The sequence below is a fragment of the Pelophylax lessonae genome (assembly GCF_965119305.1).
Source record: "Pelophylax lessonae genome assembly, chromosome: 10".
In the NCBI taxonomy this organism is placed as follows: domain Eukaryota; kingdom Metazoa; phylum Chordata; class Amphibia; order Anura; family Ranidae; genus Pelophylax; species Pelophylax lessonae.
This window is the reverse complement of record NC_138777.1, coordinates 1,485,731-1,499,839: the sequence shown is the minus strand read 5'-3', so window position 1 is coordinate 1,499,839 and position 14,109 is coordinate 1,485,731. Positions and strand designations below refer to the sequence as shown.

The window sequence follows — 14,109 nt, the reverse complement described above, 5'->3', positions numbered from 1 at the left end:
TACTCCATTCTACTTGTATGGGTGAATTTGCATCGCATTCGGACCAAAGTCGCACAGGACCCATTTTTTGGTCTGCACCAGAATCAGATCGTATGGTGATTCACACCTATGCAATCCAATTCATGTCTGAACTCACAGTTCGCACTGTGATATGCGAACTGATTTGGGGGTGTCTTAAACTTTGCATTGACACCCCCAGCGATTCGCATATAGCAGTGTGAACTGCCTGCGAGTTGAATGCAATTCAGGAACCCACAGTGGATTTGCAGGGTTCCCGCATCGCATATATGTGAACCGGGACAGATTTTTATTACCCTATTGATGGGTTTCCTACAATCAGGGCTGCCATCAGGGGGGCACAGTCCATACACATGTAGGGGGCCCGGGGATTACGAGGGGCCCGGCCACCCAGGCCCGAACCAATGAGATTGAGTTGCTGTTGTTGCAATATCTAGCAATTGTTAAAGCAGGGTGACTGCAGAGTAAGCCGATATCTCTTTCCAGGATTGGGCTTTCTATTTGCTGAATATTTGAGGCCATCTCTTTGCTGAATATTTGGGGCTGTATCTTTGCTGGATTGGATTATTTTTTATATATTACATTGTAAGAGTGTTAAAATAAAATTGTGTGCATTGAAGGACTCGGTGGGATGGCCAGAGGGCGGATTCAGTGGGATGGCCAGAGGGCGGATTCAGTGGGATGGCCAGAGGGCGGATTCAGTGGGATGGCCAGAGGGCGGATTCAGTGGGATGGCCAGAGGGCGGATACAGTGGGATGGCCAGAGGGCGGATTCAGTGGGATGGCCAGAGGGCGGATTCAGTGGGATGGCCAGAGGGCGGATACAGTGGGATGGCCAGAGGGCGGATACAGTGGGATGGCCAGAGGGCGGGTCCTGGGGAATATTGGTTGTCCGGCCCAGTGTGGCCCAAGCCTAAAGCCATGTAAGGGGACCCAAAATTTCTGATGGCTGCCCTGCCTACAATACTTGGAAATGTTTATTTTTTGCTGAGGGCCATGCTCACCGGACATGGGCTCCTCAATCAGGGAGACCCATTAAGTCATCCCCCGCAATGCTAAATCTATTCTACAAGACTCTCATCCCCCGCAATGCTGGATCTATTCTACAAGACCCTCATCCCCAATGCTGGATCTATTCTACAAGACCCTCATCCCCAATACTGGATCTATTCTACAAGACCCTTATCCCCCCAATGCTGGATCTATTCTACAAGACCCTCATCCCCGCAATGCTGGATCTATTCTACAAGACCCTCATCCCCCGCAATGCTGGATCTATTCTACAAGATCCTCATCCCCCCAATGCTGGATCTATTCTACAAGACCCTCATCCCCGCAATACTGGATCTATTCTACCAGACCCTCATCCCTGCAATACTGGATCTATTCTACCAGACCCTCATCCCCGCAATACTGGATCTATTCTACCAGACCCTCATCCCCGCAATACTGGATCTATTCTACAAGACCCTCATCCCCGCGATACTGGATCTATTCTACCAGACCCTCATCCCCGCAATACTGGATCTATTCTACCAGACCCTCATCCCCGCAATACTGGATCTATTCTACAAGACCCTCATCCCCGCAATACTGGATCTATTCTACCAGACCCTCATCCCCGCAATACTGGATCTATTCTACCAGACCCTCATCCCCGCAATACTGGATCTATTCTACAAGACCCTCATCCCCGCAATACTGGATCTATTCTACCAGACCCTCATCCCCGCAATACTGGATCTATTCTACCAGACCCTCATCCCCACAATACTGGATCTATTCTACAAGACCCTCATCCCCTGCAATGCTGGATCTATTCTACAAGACCCTCATTCCCCGCAATGCTGGATCTATTCTACAAGACCCTCATCCCCCCAATGCTGGATCTATTCTACAAGACCCTCATCCCCCCAATGCTGGATCTATTCTACAAGATCCTCATCCCACGCAATGCGGGATCTATTCTACAAGACCATCATCCCCCGCAATGCTGGATCTATTCTACCAGACCATCATCCCCCGCAATGCTGGATCTATTCTACAAGACCCTCATCCCCCGCAATGCATGTCCCAAATCTACAAGATCCTCATCCCCGCAATGCTGGATCTATTCTACAAGACCCTCATCCCCCGCAATGCATGTCCCAATTCTACAAGACCAAATCCTCCATCATTCACAAGACTCCCAATTCTCTATACAATGTTACAATCCTCTATATAATACAGTCCCACTTCTCTATACAATGTTGCAATCCTCTATATAATATAGTCCCAGTTCTCTATGCAATGTTACAATCCTCTATAATATAGTCCCAATTCTCTATACAATGTTAAAATCCTCTATAATATAGTCCCAGTTCTCTATACAATGTTACAATCCTCTATATAATATAGTCCCAGTTCTCTATACAATGTTACAATCCTCTATATAATATAGTCCCAATTCTCTATACAATGTTACAATCCTCTATATAATATAGTCCCAGTTCTCTATACAATGTTACAATCCTCTATATAATATAGTCCCAGTTCTCTATACAATGTTACAATCCTCTATATAATATAGTCCCAGTTCTCTATACAATGTTACAATCCTCTATATAATATAGTCCCAATTCTCTATACAATGTTACAATCCTCTATATAATATAGTCCCAATTCTCTATACAATGTTACAATCCTCTATATAATATAGTCCCAGTTCTCTATACAATGTTACAATCCTCTATAAAATATAGTCCCAATTCTCTATACAATGTTACAATCCTCTATAAAATATAGTCCCAGTTCTCTATACAATATTACAATCCTCTATATAATATAGTCCCAGTTCTCTATACAATGTTACAATCCTCTATAATATAGTCCCAATTCTCTATACAATGTTAAAATCCTCTATAATATAGTCCCAGTTCTCTATACAATGTTACAATCCTCTATATAATATAGTCCCAGTTCTCTATACAATGTTACAGTTTTTCCATGTTGTTCTTTGTTTCTGTTCTCCGGTCCCTCACAAAATTCCCAGCTGGAAGAATTGTAGGGCCACACCACCGTTCAATAGTCCAGACACAAGTTTATTCTGGTAAGGATTAATGGGACAGTAAAGGGAGTAACGTGTTTCGACTTCAAGGGGTCCATTAATCCCCCCTTTATCAGGGCTTGCAATGTATCAAGACTGGACCGTTAATAGTATCCAATGTGATCATCGGCACAGATCTGGTGAGAACCGGTTTGAGTTGCGTTCTCCTTGCGTTCTCTTTGGAGAAATATCCGCAGGCCAGTTTCAGAGCGTTGCATGTTGGGAACCCACAAAATCACGCGATTTCCGACACACAGAGAAACGCACACCATGCCGCTCAGTGCCGCACGTTTGTAGAATCAGGGACTTCTTTTCTGCATTTCTCATGCGTAGGACAACCTGTTGAAATGAATGGGCTGCCTTGCACGCAATGCGTGGGAATGCGCTGAAAACGCCTAGAAATGCACACGCACTCTGGCACACCTGTGGGCGTGAAACGTGCCTTCCTGGGGGTTCCGTCCTTCCCCTGGTCGTACAATTCAATGAACTGCATATCTGTCTGTATGTCACATGACCACATCTCTCCTGCCCCGCTCAGTGCCGGCATTACTGACCATTATAGAAGCAAGGCATCATGGGAAGTCAGATACTAACATGCAGCATCATAGGCTGGGGCACTTCATATACGGATGCAGAATCGTTAGAAATGACCCCGAATCTAATCATAAAACGATCCAGGACATTGCAGAAGAGGGAGTCCCCCTTTAATAAAGAAAGAGGAGATTAACCCCTGAGTGTCGGGCACCCCCGGGGGGAGGGGCAGTGTCACCGCGCTCCGTAGACACATCTCAGTGGTGGCGCTGCGAGCCGGCGGATCAGACGACAGATGTGCAGCTTTCTGTGACACCAATTACACAATGAATAATGTACAGATTGCCTCAGGATGTTGTAACAAGTGTCAGCGCCACTCAATCCCGCCCGGCGACAATTCGCGATTGGCAGATGGAAATGAGCCGCATCAAAAAAATGCCGTGGCTGGACGCACGGCTCCACTGGAAGCTGCCGGAGTCCTCTATAGAGAGAGAGGGACGGAGGGGAAGACAATGGAGGAAAATCTTCCCTATTCCTCCCAATGGCGGACCAATCCAAATCCAGCTTTATACACATAAAGGGTCACTCCACACAAAAGATGTTAAAGGGTGACAACGCTCTGTCCCTGTCTCTCAATTGTGCTTCTGCGTTGTCACTCTATCATATGGGATTCCAAAGTAGATCTTTACACAGAGATTGGGGGAACCCCTTATAATGGGCACAGCGGGTGTACAGACCCAGGAACCCAGCACGGGGAACCCCTCATAATGTGCACAGCGGGTGAATAAACCCGGGAACTCAGCACAGGGATGGTGGGAACCCCTCAAAATGGGCACAGCGGGTGTACAGACCTGGGAACTCAGCACAGGGAATCCGTCATAATGGGCACAGCGGGTGTACAGACCCGGAAACTCAGCACTGGGATGTTGGGAACCCCTCATAATGGGCACAGCGGGTGTACAGACCCGGGAACTCAGCACACGGATGGTGGGAATCCCTCATAATGGGCACAGTGGGTGTACAGACCCGGGAACTCAGCACAGGGATGGTGGGAATCCCTCATAATGGGCACAGCGGGTGTACAGACCCGGGAACTCAGCACAGGGATGGTGGGAGCCCCTCATAATGGGCACAGTGGGTGTACAGACCCAGGAACTTAGCACAGGGATGGTGGGAGACCCTCATAATGGGCACAGCGGGTGTACAGACCCAGGAACTTAGCACAGGGATGGTGGGAGACCCTCATAATGGGCACAGCGGGTGTACAGACCCAGGAACTCAGCACAGGGATAGTGGGAACCCCTCATAATGGGCACAGCGGGTGTACAGACCCGGGAACTCAGCACAGGGATGGTGGGAACCCCTCATAATGGGCACAGCGGGTGTGTAGGGATGTTGGGAACCCCTCATAATGGGCACAGCGGGTGTACAGACCAGGAACTCAGCACAGGGATGGTGGGAACCCCTCATAATGGGCACAGCGGGTGTGTAGGGATGTTGGGAACCCTTTATAATGGTCATTTTTGAACCCTCACCGATCACAGGACATCACCAAAATATTGTCCGCGCCGCCACAGCCAGCCATAGATGTCGCCGCAGTCACACACGGGGCTGATGTACAGCTTTCTATTTGGCAATCGCCTGAGCTGCACGCCCGCTTCATTGAGCATGACAACCGAGTTTTAAGTGTCATTTAATTTTCATTTTGAAATATAATTACTGAGTGTTCGCTGTAAGATATCACTCGTCTGCAAATGTGTCAGGATTAATTTGTGCCGGCGTATTCACAAGTGTCAATAGTTAATTACGGAATCGTCTCCGGGTGCCGGAACGACATTCCGAATCTACAACTCCCTTCATGGCATTTTTTTTCCTTCCCGGGGACCCTCCCGGTGTCGGCGGACAAAACACTCCGAACCCATAAAAATATCCCAAATCAGAACTCATTAAAACCAGCGGAGCGTGCGCCGCCGCGGCAAACCCGACCAAAACACTTTTTAAATTAAAAGATAATTCCGATAATAGTGTCAGATTCTTAAAAGATGCAGATTAATTTGAGGTCTGCCCGTCGCAGCGCCCAGGGGCCCCACCGATCGCTGGCATTGTTTTCGAAAGGGGAGGGTACTGGCGGGGCTGCGTTCAAATGCCTCCTTGGGGGGGGGGGGTAACATTTCTCGTGCAGAGAATGTTCCAGAAAGTTTCCTAATCTTTTGTCAGCGGGAAGTTCAGAGAAATAAAAAGATCGAAGGAAAAAAAAATTTGAAGTTTAAATGCTTATATTTTGCCTTTCCTAAGCCAGGGATGATTACCAGAGTTCTGCCGCCACTACGCCCCGCCCCTTCCAACAACCAATGAATCTAAGCCAGAGATGGTTACCAGAGTTCTGCCGCCACTACGCCCCGCCCCTTCCAACAACCAATGAATCTAAGCCAGAGATGGTTACCAGAGTTCTGCCGCCACTACGCCCCGCCCCTTCCAACAACCAATGAATCTAAGCCAGGGATGGTCACAAGAGTTCTGCCGCCACTATGCCCTGCCCCTTCCAACAACCAATGAATTTAAGCCAGGGATGATCACCAGAGTTCTGCCGCCACTACGCCCCGCCCCTTCCAACAACCAATGAATCTAAGCCAGAGATGGTTACCAGAGTTCTGCCGCCACTACGCCCCGCCCCTTCCAACAACCAATGAATCTAAGCCAGGGATGATCACCAGAGTTCTGCCGCCACTACGCCCTGCCCCTTCCAACACTCAATATATCTAAGCCAGGGATGGTCACCAGAGTTCTGCCACCACTACGCCCCGCCCCTTCCAACAACCAATGAATCTAAGCCAGGGATGGTCACAAGAGTTCTGCCGCCACTATGCCCTGCCCCTTCCAACAACCAATAGATCCAACTAGGGATGGTCACCAGAGTTCTGCAGCCACTACACCCCACCCCTTCCAACAACCAATAGACCCAAGCCAGGGATGGTCACCAGAGATCTGCAACCACTACACCCCACCCCTTCCAACAACCAATAGACCCAAGCCAGGGATGATCACTAGAGTTCTGCAGGCACTACGCTCCACCCCTTCCAACAACCAATAGATCTAAGCCAGGGATGATCCCAGAGTTGAAGCCAGACCGCTATGAAGCCCCTGAGGAAAGAGAAGACTGACCCTAAAATGTGTCGGGAAATCCATCACTCTACGACCAATGAACTGATTTCCTCTGAATTTTGTGGACCCCCCCCCCCCCTTTAGGGGGAGGCTCCCCCCGGGGTCTCACCTGTTCCTGTTGTTGCCGGGCGAGGTCCATTTGTTGTCTCTGTTTCTCTATCTGGGAGGCGGCTAGTTTTTTCTGCTCGTCGTGGGCGGCCAGGAGCTGCTCCCGCAGGCTGATCAGCTGGGAGATCATGGTGGAGAGCTGGCGTTCCTTTTCCGCAAGGCTTTCCGGGGTACCTGCACAAAAGGGGAGGAGACAGGTCAGCTGAGAGTGAAGAACAATATACAATAGATCACCCCCCACACCCACAGCTTTTCATGCCATCACTCACCCTAAAGAAGCCCCGCCCCTTCTATGATTCCACTGTTTGGTGCTAAGTGGGTATATTGAGCCGAATAAAACAGATATGGAGAACTGCTGAGCAGTTACAGGTCTGTGAGCTGTCGCCGACCTGTATAAACTCACAAATACAGACCTGTATATACTCACTAATACAGACAGGTATATACTCACTAATACAGACCTGTATATACTCACTAATACAGACCTGTATATAGTCACTAATACACACCTGTATATACTCACTAATACAGACCTGTATATACTCACTAATACAGACCTGTATATACTCACTAATACAGACAGGTATATACTCACTAATACAGACCTGTATATACTCATCCGCTCAGTAATAGAATGTATCACCCAGCCAAGCTGGACAGAGGGTCCAAGGCTGCAGATAACAATAAAAATGCATCTCTCGATTGATATTTCTTATATAAAAGTTTCATTAGGGAGGCAGCGTGCACTTGACACCCCCTTGTTGTTAGACACATAATGTTCCGCGACTCCCCAAAAGAATAAAAATGCATCCAGCAAAGCCAAATCTTAATATTTTATTAATAAGATTTTTTTTTTAAATAACTTAATTGTATTAATTAAATATATATTTTTTATTATATGAATTGTTTCATTTATTTATTTAATAATATGTATTTGATTTAATTGAATACCAACAAATATTTATTATACAATATATCATTGAAATCAATTTAATTTAACTGTAAAAATATTATACCATATATTTAATATTAATTAATATTTTATTTACTTAATAATATTTTATTTAATATTAATTAATGTTTATTATGCAACATATAATTAAAATTAATCATTTAGTTGTAATAATACATAATATATTTCATATTAATTATTATTTTATTTATATTGAATTTAATATTAATATTTTATATATAATATATAATTTAATTGAATACATTTAATTGTAGTGATAATATATTTTATATTTATATTTTATTAATTCAATAATATTTAACCTCATATTAATTAATATTACACTCCGGGCACCAAAATCTTCTTTTATATATACTGCAATATTCTATAAAAGCCACAAAGAATATATCTGCTTTATGTGCACCCAATGCCTTTGCAAACCAAGATGTTACCATGTAAAAGTAGTAGTGATATCATCAGTGTGCTGTACATTGCCTGTGCAGAGAGCAGAGCTGTGGGAGGGGCCAAACAGGCTCCACCCACTACAGAAACCTACAGGAAGGGGCGGAGACAATACCAGTCCCCCTGCACAAGGAGTGTTAACAGAGTGGTGGAAGGGGCCAGCAGGCTCCACCTACTACAGGAGGGGGCGGAGACAAGACCAGTACCCCTACGCAAAGAGAGAGTACAGAGCTGGGGGAGGGGGCAGCAGGCTCCACCTTTTACAGAAAACTACAGGAGGGGGTGGAGATAAGACCAGTCCCCTTGCACAAGGAGAAAGCAGAGCTGTGGGAGGGGCCTAGTAAGCTCCACCCACTACAGAAAACTACAGGAGGGGGTGGAGTCCAGACCAGTCCCCCTGCACAAGGAAAAAGAGCAGAGCTGTGGGAGGGGCCCAGCAGGCTCCACCCACAACATATAACTACAGGAGGGGTGGAGACCAGACCAATCTCCCTGCACAAAGAGAGAGAGATAAGAGCTGTGGGAGGGGCCCAGTAAGCTCCACCAACTACAGAAAACTACAGGAGGGGGTGGAGACCAGACCAGTCCCCCTGCACAGGGAGAGAGAGAGCGGAGCTGTGGGAGGGGCCCAGTAAGCTCCACCCACTACAGAAAACTACAGGAGGGGGCAGAGACCAGACCAGTCCCCCTGCGCAGGGAGAGAGAGAGCAGAGCTGTGGGAGAGGCCCTGTAAGCTCCACCCACTACAGAAAACTACAATAGGGGGTAGAGACCAGACCAGTCCCCCTGCGCTGCGAGAGAGAGCAGAGCTGTGGGAGGTGCCCAGTAAGCCCCACCCACTACAGAAAACTACAGGAGGGGGTGGAGACAAGACCTGTACAAGGAGAGAGGGCAGCAGTGAGCGGTCTTTATTCCCGGAATTCTCACACTGGATTACTGCTCAGCCACCATTTAGAGGACATTTGTTGAGTGCGGAGTTCAGCTTTGGCGCGTTGCGGTTCTATGAGCCTCGCAGAACACATCACACCGCCTCTGATGTCTGCACTTCACACGCCGCGCTCGCCATTGGTGTTTCCTTCTTTTTATATAAATAAAGCGATAAACCGATCGCCTTTCAAATGTAGAAAACAAAAAAAAAAAAAAATGAGGCCGAAGAAAAGTCATCCGGAGAGAGAAAAAATAAAATAAAACAAGAGGTGGCTGGGGGAGGGGGGGGGGGACAATGGGACGGGGGGTCCGGCGGGGGATAAAAGAATTCTTTGTGGTGTCCGGAGACGCCGCTTTACTGCCGCCGCCACCGCTCTTCAGTCCAAACGGAGGTTAAAACACTTTCTAGTCCAAAGAGTGCGCGGAGGGATCATAAGAGACAACAAAGATCTCCATTCTTCCTCTGTCTGCGGTGACAACAGCTGGAGAAATATCATGAAGTCCTCAATGACTTCTGAACAGCACAAAGCTGTCCCGGCTTTCTCCGCCATCACACCGCCATTGTTGGGGCTCCGCCGAGACCTTCATAAACGCCTCCATTGTGCTCCGCCGCACACAACATGCAAAGGGGTGCAAGCTCTGCCCCCCCCCAATGTCCCCGCCATGGGGGGGCACAACTGGGGACACATCCAAATGGCTTCATCGTCCATGCCTTCCCTTCCCTTCCCCCAATTTCCAGATCTACTTCTATAGAACCATCATCAGCTAAACTGGACCACCGAGAGAAGAACAATATATATCAGGGTCACCAAATCCAGCCTGCTGATGTAAGGGGGGGACTCTGATATAAAGGGGAACCTGATGTAAGGGGGACACTGATGGGGACTCTGATATAAAGGGGGACACTGATGCAAGAGGGGACTCTGATGAGGACTTTCATGCAAGGAGGGACCTAATGTAAAGGAGGACACTGATGGAAACTCTCATGTTAGAAGAGACTCTGATATAGGGAGGACCCTGATGGGGACTCTGATATAAAGGGGTACACGGGGCACACCTAACAGCAGGTGACCCCCGTCTCCCACACCTAACAGCGGGTGACCCCCATCTTCCACCCCTAACAGCAGGTGACCCCTGTCTCCCACACCTAACAGCGGGTGACCCCCATCTTCCACCCCTAACAGCAGGTGACCCCCGTCTCCCACACCTAACAGCGGGTGACCCCCATCTTCCACACCTAACAGCAGGTGACCCCTGTCTCCCGCACCTAACAGCGGGTGACCCCGTCTTCCACACCTAACAGCAGGTGACCCCCGTCTCCCACACCTAACAGCGGGTGACCCCGCCTTCCACACCTAACAGCAGGTGATCCCCGTCTTCCACACCTAACAGCAGGTGATCCCCGTCTCCCACACCTAACAGCGGGTGACCCCGCCTTCCACACCTAACAGCAGGTGACCCCCGTCTCCCACACCTAACAGCAGGTGACCCCCGTCTCCCACACCTAACAGCGGGTGACCCCGCCTTCCACACCTAACAGCAGGTGATCCCCGTCTTCCACACCTAACAGCAGGTGATCCCCGTCTTCCACACCTAACAGCAGGTGATCCCCGTCTCCCACACCTAACAGCGGGTGACCCCGCCTTCCACACCTAACAGCGGGTGACCCCGTCTTCCACACCTAACAGCAGGTGACCCCCGTCTCCCACACCTAACAGCGGGTGACCCCGCCTTCCACACCTAACAGCAGGTGATCCCCGTCTTCCACACCTAACAGCAGGTGATCCCCGTCTTCCACACCTAACAGCAGGTGATCCCCGTCTCCCACACCTAACAGCAGGTGATCCCCGTCTTCCACACCTAACAGCAGGTGACCTCCTTTCTCCCGCACCTAACAGCAGGTGACCCCGTCTCCCACACCTAACAGCGGGTGACCCCGCCTTCCACACCTAACAGCAGGTGACCCCCGTCTCCCGCACCTAACAGCAGGTGACCTCTTTTCTCCCGCACCTAACAGCAGGTGACCCCTGTCTCCCACTCCTAACAGCGGGTGACCCCTGTCTCCCACACCTAACAGCGGGTGACCCCCATCTTCCACACCTAACAGCAGGTGACCCCTGTCTCCCGCACCTAACAGCGGGTGACCCCCATCTTCCACACCTAACAGCAGGTGACCCCCATCTCCAGCACCTAACAGCAGGTGACCCCGGTCTCCCACACCTAACAGCAGGTGACCCCCCGTCTCCCACACCTAACAGCAGGTGACCCCCATCTCCAGCACCTAACAGCAGGTGACCCCGTCTCCCGCACCTAACAGCGGGTAACCCCTGTCTCCCGCACCTAACAGCGGGTGACCCCCATCTTCCACACCTAACAGCAGGTGACCCCCATCTCCAGCACCTAACAGCAGGTGACCCCGGTCTCCCACACCTAACAGCAGGTGACCCCCCGTCTCCCACATCTAACAGCAGGTGACCCCCATCTCCAGCACCTAACAGCAGGTGACCCCGTCTCCCGCACCTAACAGCGGGTAACCCCCGTCTCCCGCACCTAACAGCAGGTGACCCCCGTCTCCCGCACCTAACAGCAGGTGACCCCCGTCTCCCGCACCTAACAGCAGGTGACCCCCGTCTCCCACACCTAACAGCGGGGGACCCCCGTCTCCCGCACCTAACAGCAGGTGACCCCCATCTCCAGCACCTAACAGCAGGTGACCCCCGTCTCCCGCACCTAACAGCGGGTAACCCCCGTCTCCCGCATCTAACAGCGGGTGACCCCCATCTTCCACACCTAGCAGCAGGTGACCCCCGTCTCCCACACCTAGCAGCAGGTGACCCCCGTCTCCCACACCTAACAGCAGGTGACCCCCGTCTCCCACACCTAACAGCAGGTGACCCCCGTCTCCCGCACCTAACAGCAGGTGACCCCCGTCTCCCACACCTAGCAGCAGGTGACCCCCGTCTCCCACACCTAACAGCAGGTGACCCCCATCTCCAGCACCTAACAGCAGGTGACCCCCGTCTCCCGCACCTAACAGCAGGTGACCCCGTCTCCCGCACCTAACAGCGGGTAACCCCCGTCTCCCGCACCTAACAGCAGGTGACCCCCGTCTCCCACATCTAACAGCGGGTGACCCCCGTCTCCCGCACCTAACAGCAGGTGACCCCCGTCTCCCACACCTAACAGCAGGTGGCCCCCGTCTCCCACACCTAACAGCAGGTGACCCCCATCTCCAGCATCTAACAGCAGGTGACCCCCGTCTCCCGCACCTAACAGCAGGTGACCCCGTCTCCCGCACCTAACAGCGGGTAACCCCCGTCTCCCGCACCTAACAGCAGGTGACCCCCGTCTCCCGCATCTAACAGCGGGTGACCCCCGTCTCCCGCACCTAACAGCAGGTGACCCCCGTCTCCCACACCTAACAGCGGGTGACCCCCGTCTCCCGCACCTAACAGCAGGTGACCCCCGTCTCCCACACCTAACAGCAGGTGGCCCCCGTCTCCCACACCTAACAGCAGGTGACCCCCATCTCCAGCATCTAACAGCAGGTGACCCCCGTCTCCCGCACCTAACAGCAGGTGACCCCGTCTCCCGCACCTAACAGCGGGTAACCCCCGTCTCCCGCACCTAACAGCAGGTGACCCCCGTCTCCCGCATCTAACAGCGGGTGACCCCCGTCTCCCGCACCTAACAGCAGGTGACCCCCGTCTCCCACACCTAACAGCAGGTGACCCCCGTCTCCCACACCTAACAGCGGATGACCCCGTCTCCAGCACCTAACAGCAGATGACCCCCGTCTCCCACACCTAACAGCAGGTGACCCCCGTCTCCCACACCCAACAGCAGGTGACCCCCGTCTCCCACACCTAACAGTGGGTGACCCCGTCTACCACACCTAACAGCAGGTGACCCCCATCTTCCGCACCTAACAGCAGGTGACCCCTATCTCCCGCACCTAACAGCAGGTGACCCCCGTCTCCCACACCCAACAGCGGCTGACCCCCGTCTCCCCCCATACACCTCTGGACAAGCTTGTTTTCTCTTCTCCTCTCACACATACAGAAGATGCTGGAAAGCTCCATAGGGGATAAAAGTGACAGCAATGCAGAAAAGAGCCGGCACCCCGCATCACACACCCGCCGCCGCTACATCACCGACCGTTCCCGCCATCTGACCCAGAGATGGAACTGAAAGAACAAAACGCCTTCCCCGGCCAATAAAACAACGGCTTGTTTGTAAAGGGACAGAATAAACATTTTAGATTTTATTGTACTAAATGCGAAATTTAATTTAAAAATCGTAAAAGTGCCAAACGGCATCCGGAGCGCCATAAAACAGAGTGTTATACGCTGCGCCGGAGAGAGACCTTTACAGAACAATCGGCAATATTTACAGGAAAGAATCGCTGTAATTCTCCCGCGCAGCGCTCAGCGCCCCAGACAAATGACGGTAAATGGGGGAATAAAACGTTATTTATTGGAGGCTTCGCCAGAGAGATAAAATATCAGAATGACGGCGACTTTCTGTTTAACATCCGATCCATTATTCCAATATTAATACTTCAATGATATAGCGAAGGTACACAGCCCCCTATATGCGAATATAATCATATATAATCTATAGATACACACTGATACAAAATATCCTATATGTGAATATAATTATATATAATCTATAGATACACACTGATACAAAATATCCTATATGTAAATATAATCTATAGGTGCACACCGATACAAAGCCCCCTACATGTGAATATAATTTATATATAACCTATAGGTGCACACTGATACAAAACCTCCTATATGTAAATATAATCCTATATAATCTATAGGTGCACACTGATACAAAACCATCTATATGT

General features: G+C 50.3%; 1 protein-coding gene and 1 long non-coding RNA gene across 9 annotated transcripts in view; both read right to left on the bottom strand.

Moving 5' to 3' along the window:
• The window catches only part of SOX6 (SRY-box transcription factor 6), a 548,208-nt gene that overhangs the window by 195,798 nt on the left and 338,301 nt on the right, over positions 1–14,109 (bottom strand). For all 8 annotated transcript variants that reach the window (XM_082269784.1, XM_082269783.1, XM_082269788.1 and 5 more), the window contains one exon: positions 6,906–7,078. In XM_082269784.1, coding sequence (XP_082125910.1) covers positions 6,906–7,078 — 173 coding nt within the window. The remainder of the gene's footprint in view (positions 1–6,905; positions 7,079–14,109) is intronic.
• LOC309565057 overlaps positions 1–14,109 on the bottom strand; it is a 654,865-nt gene that overhangs the window by 414,976 nt on the left and 225,780 nt on the right. The gene's annotated exons all lie outside the window — the stretch shown is intronic.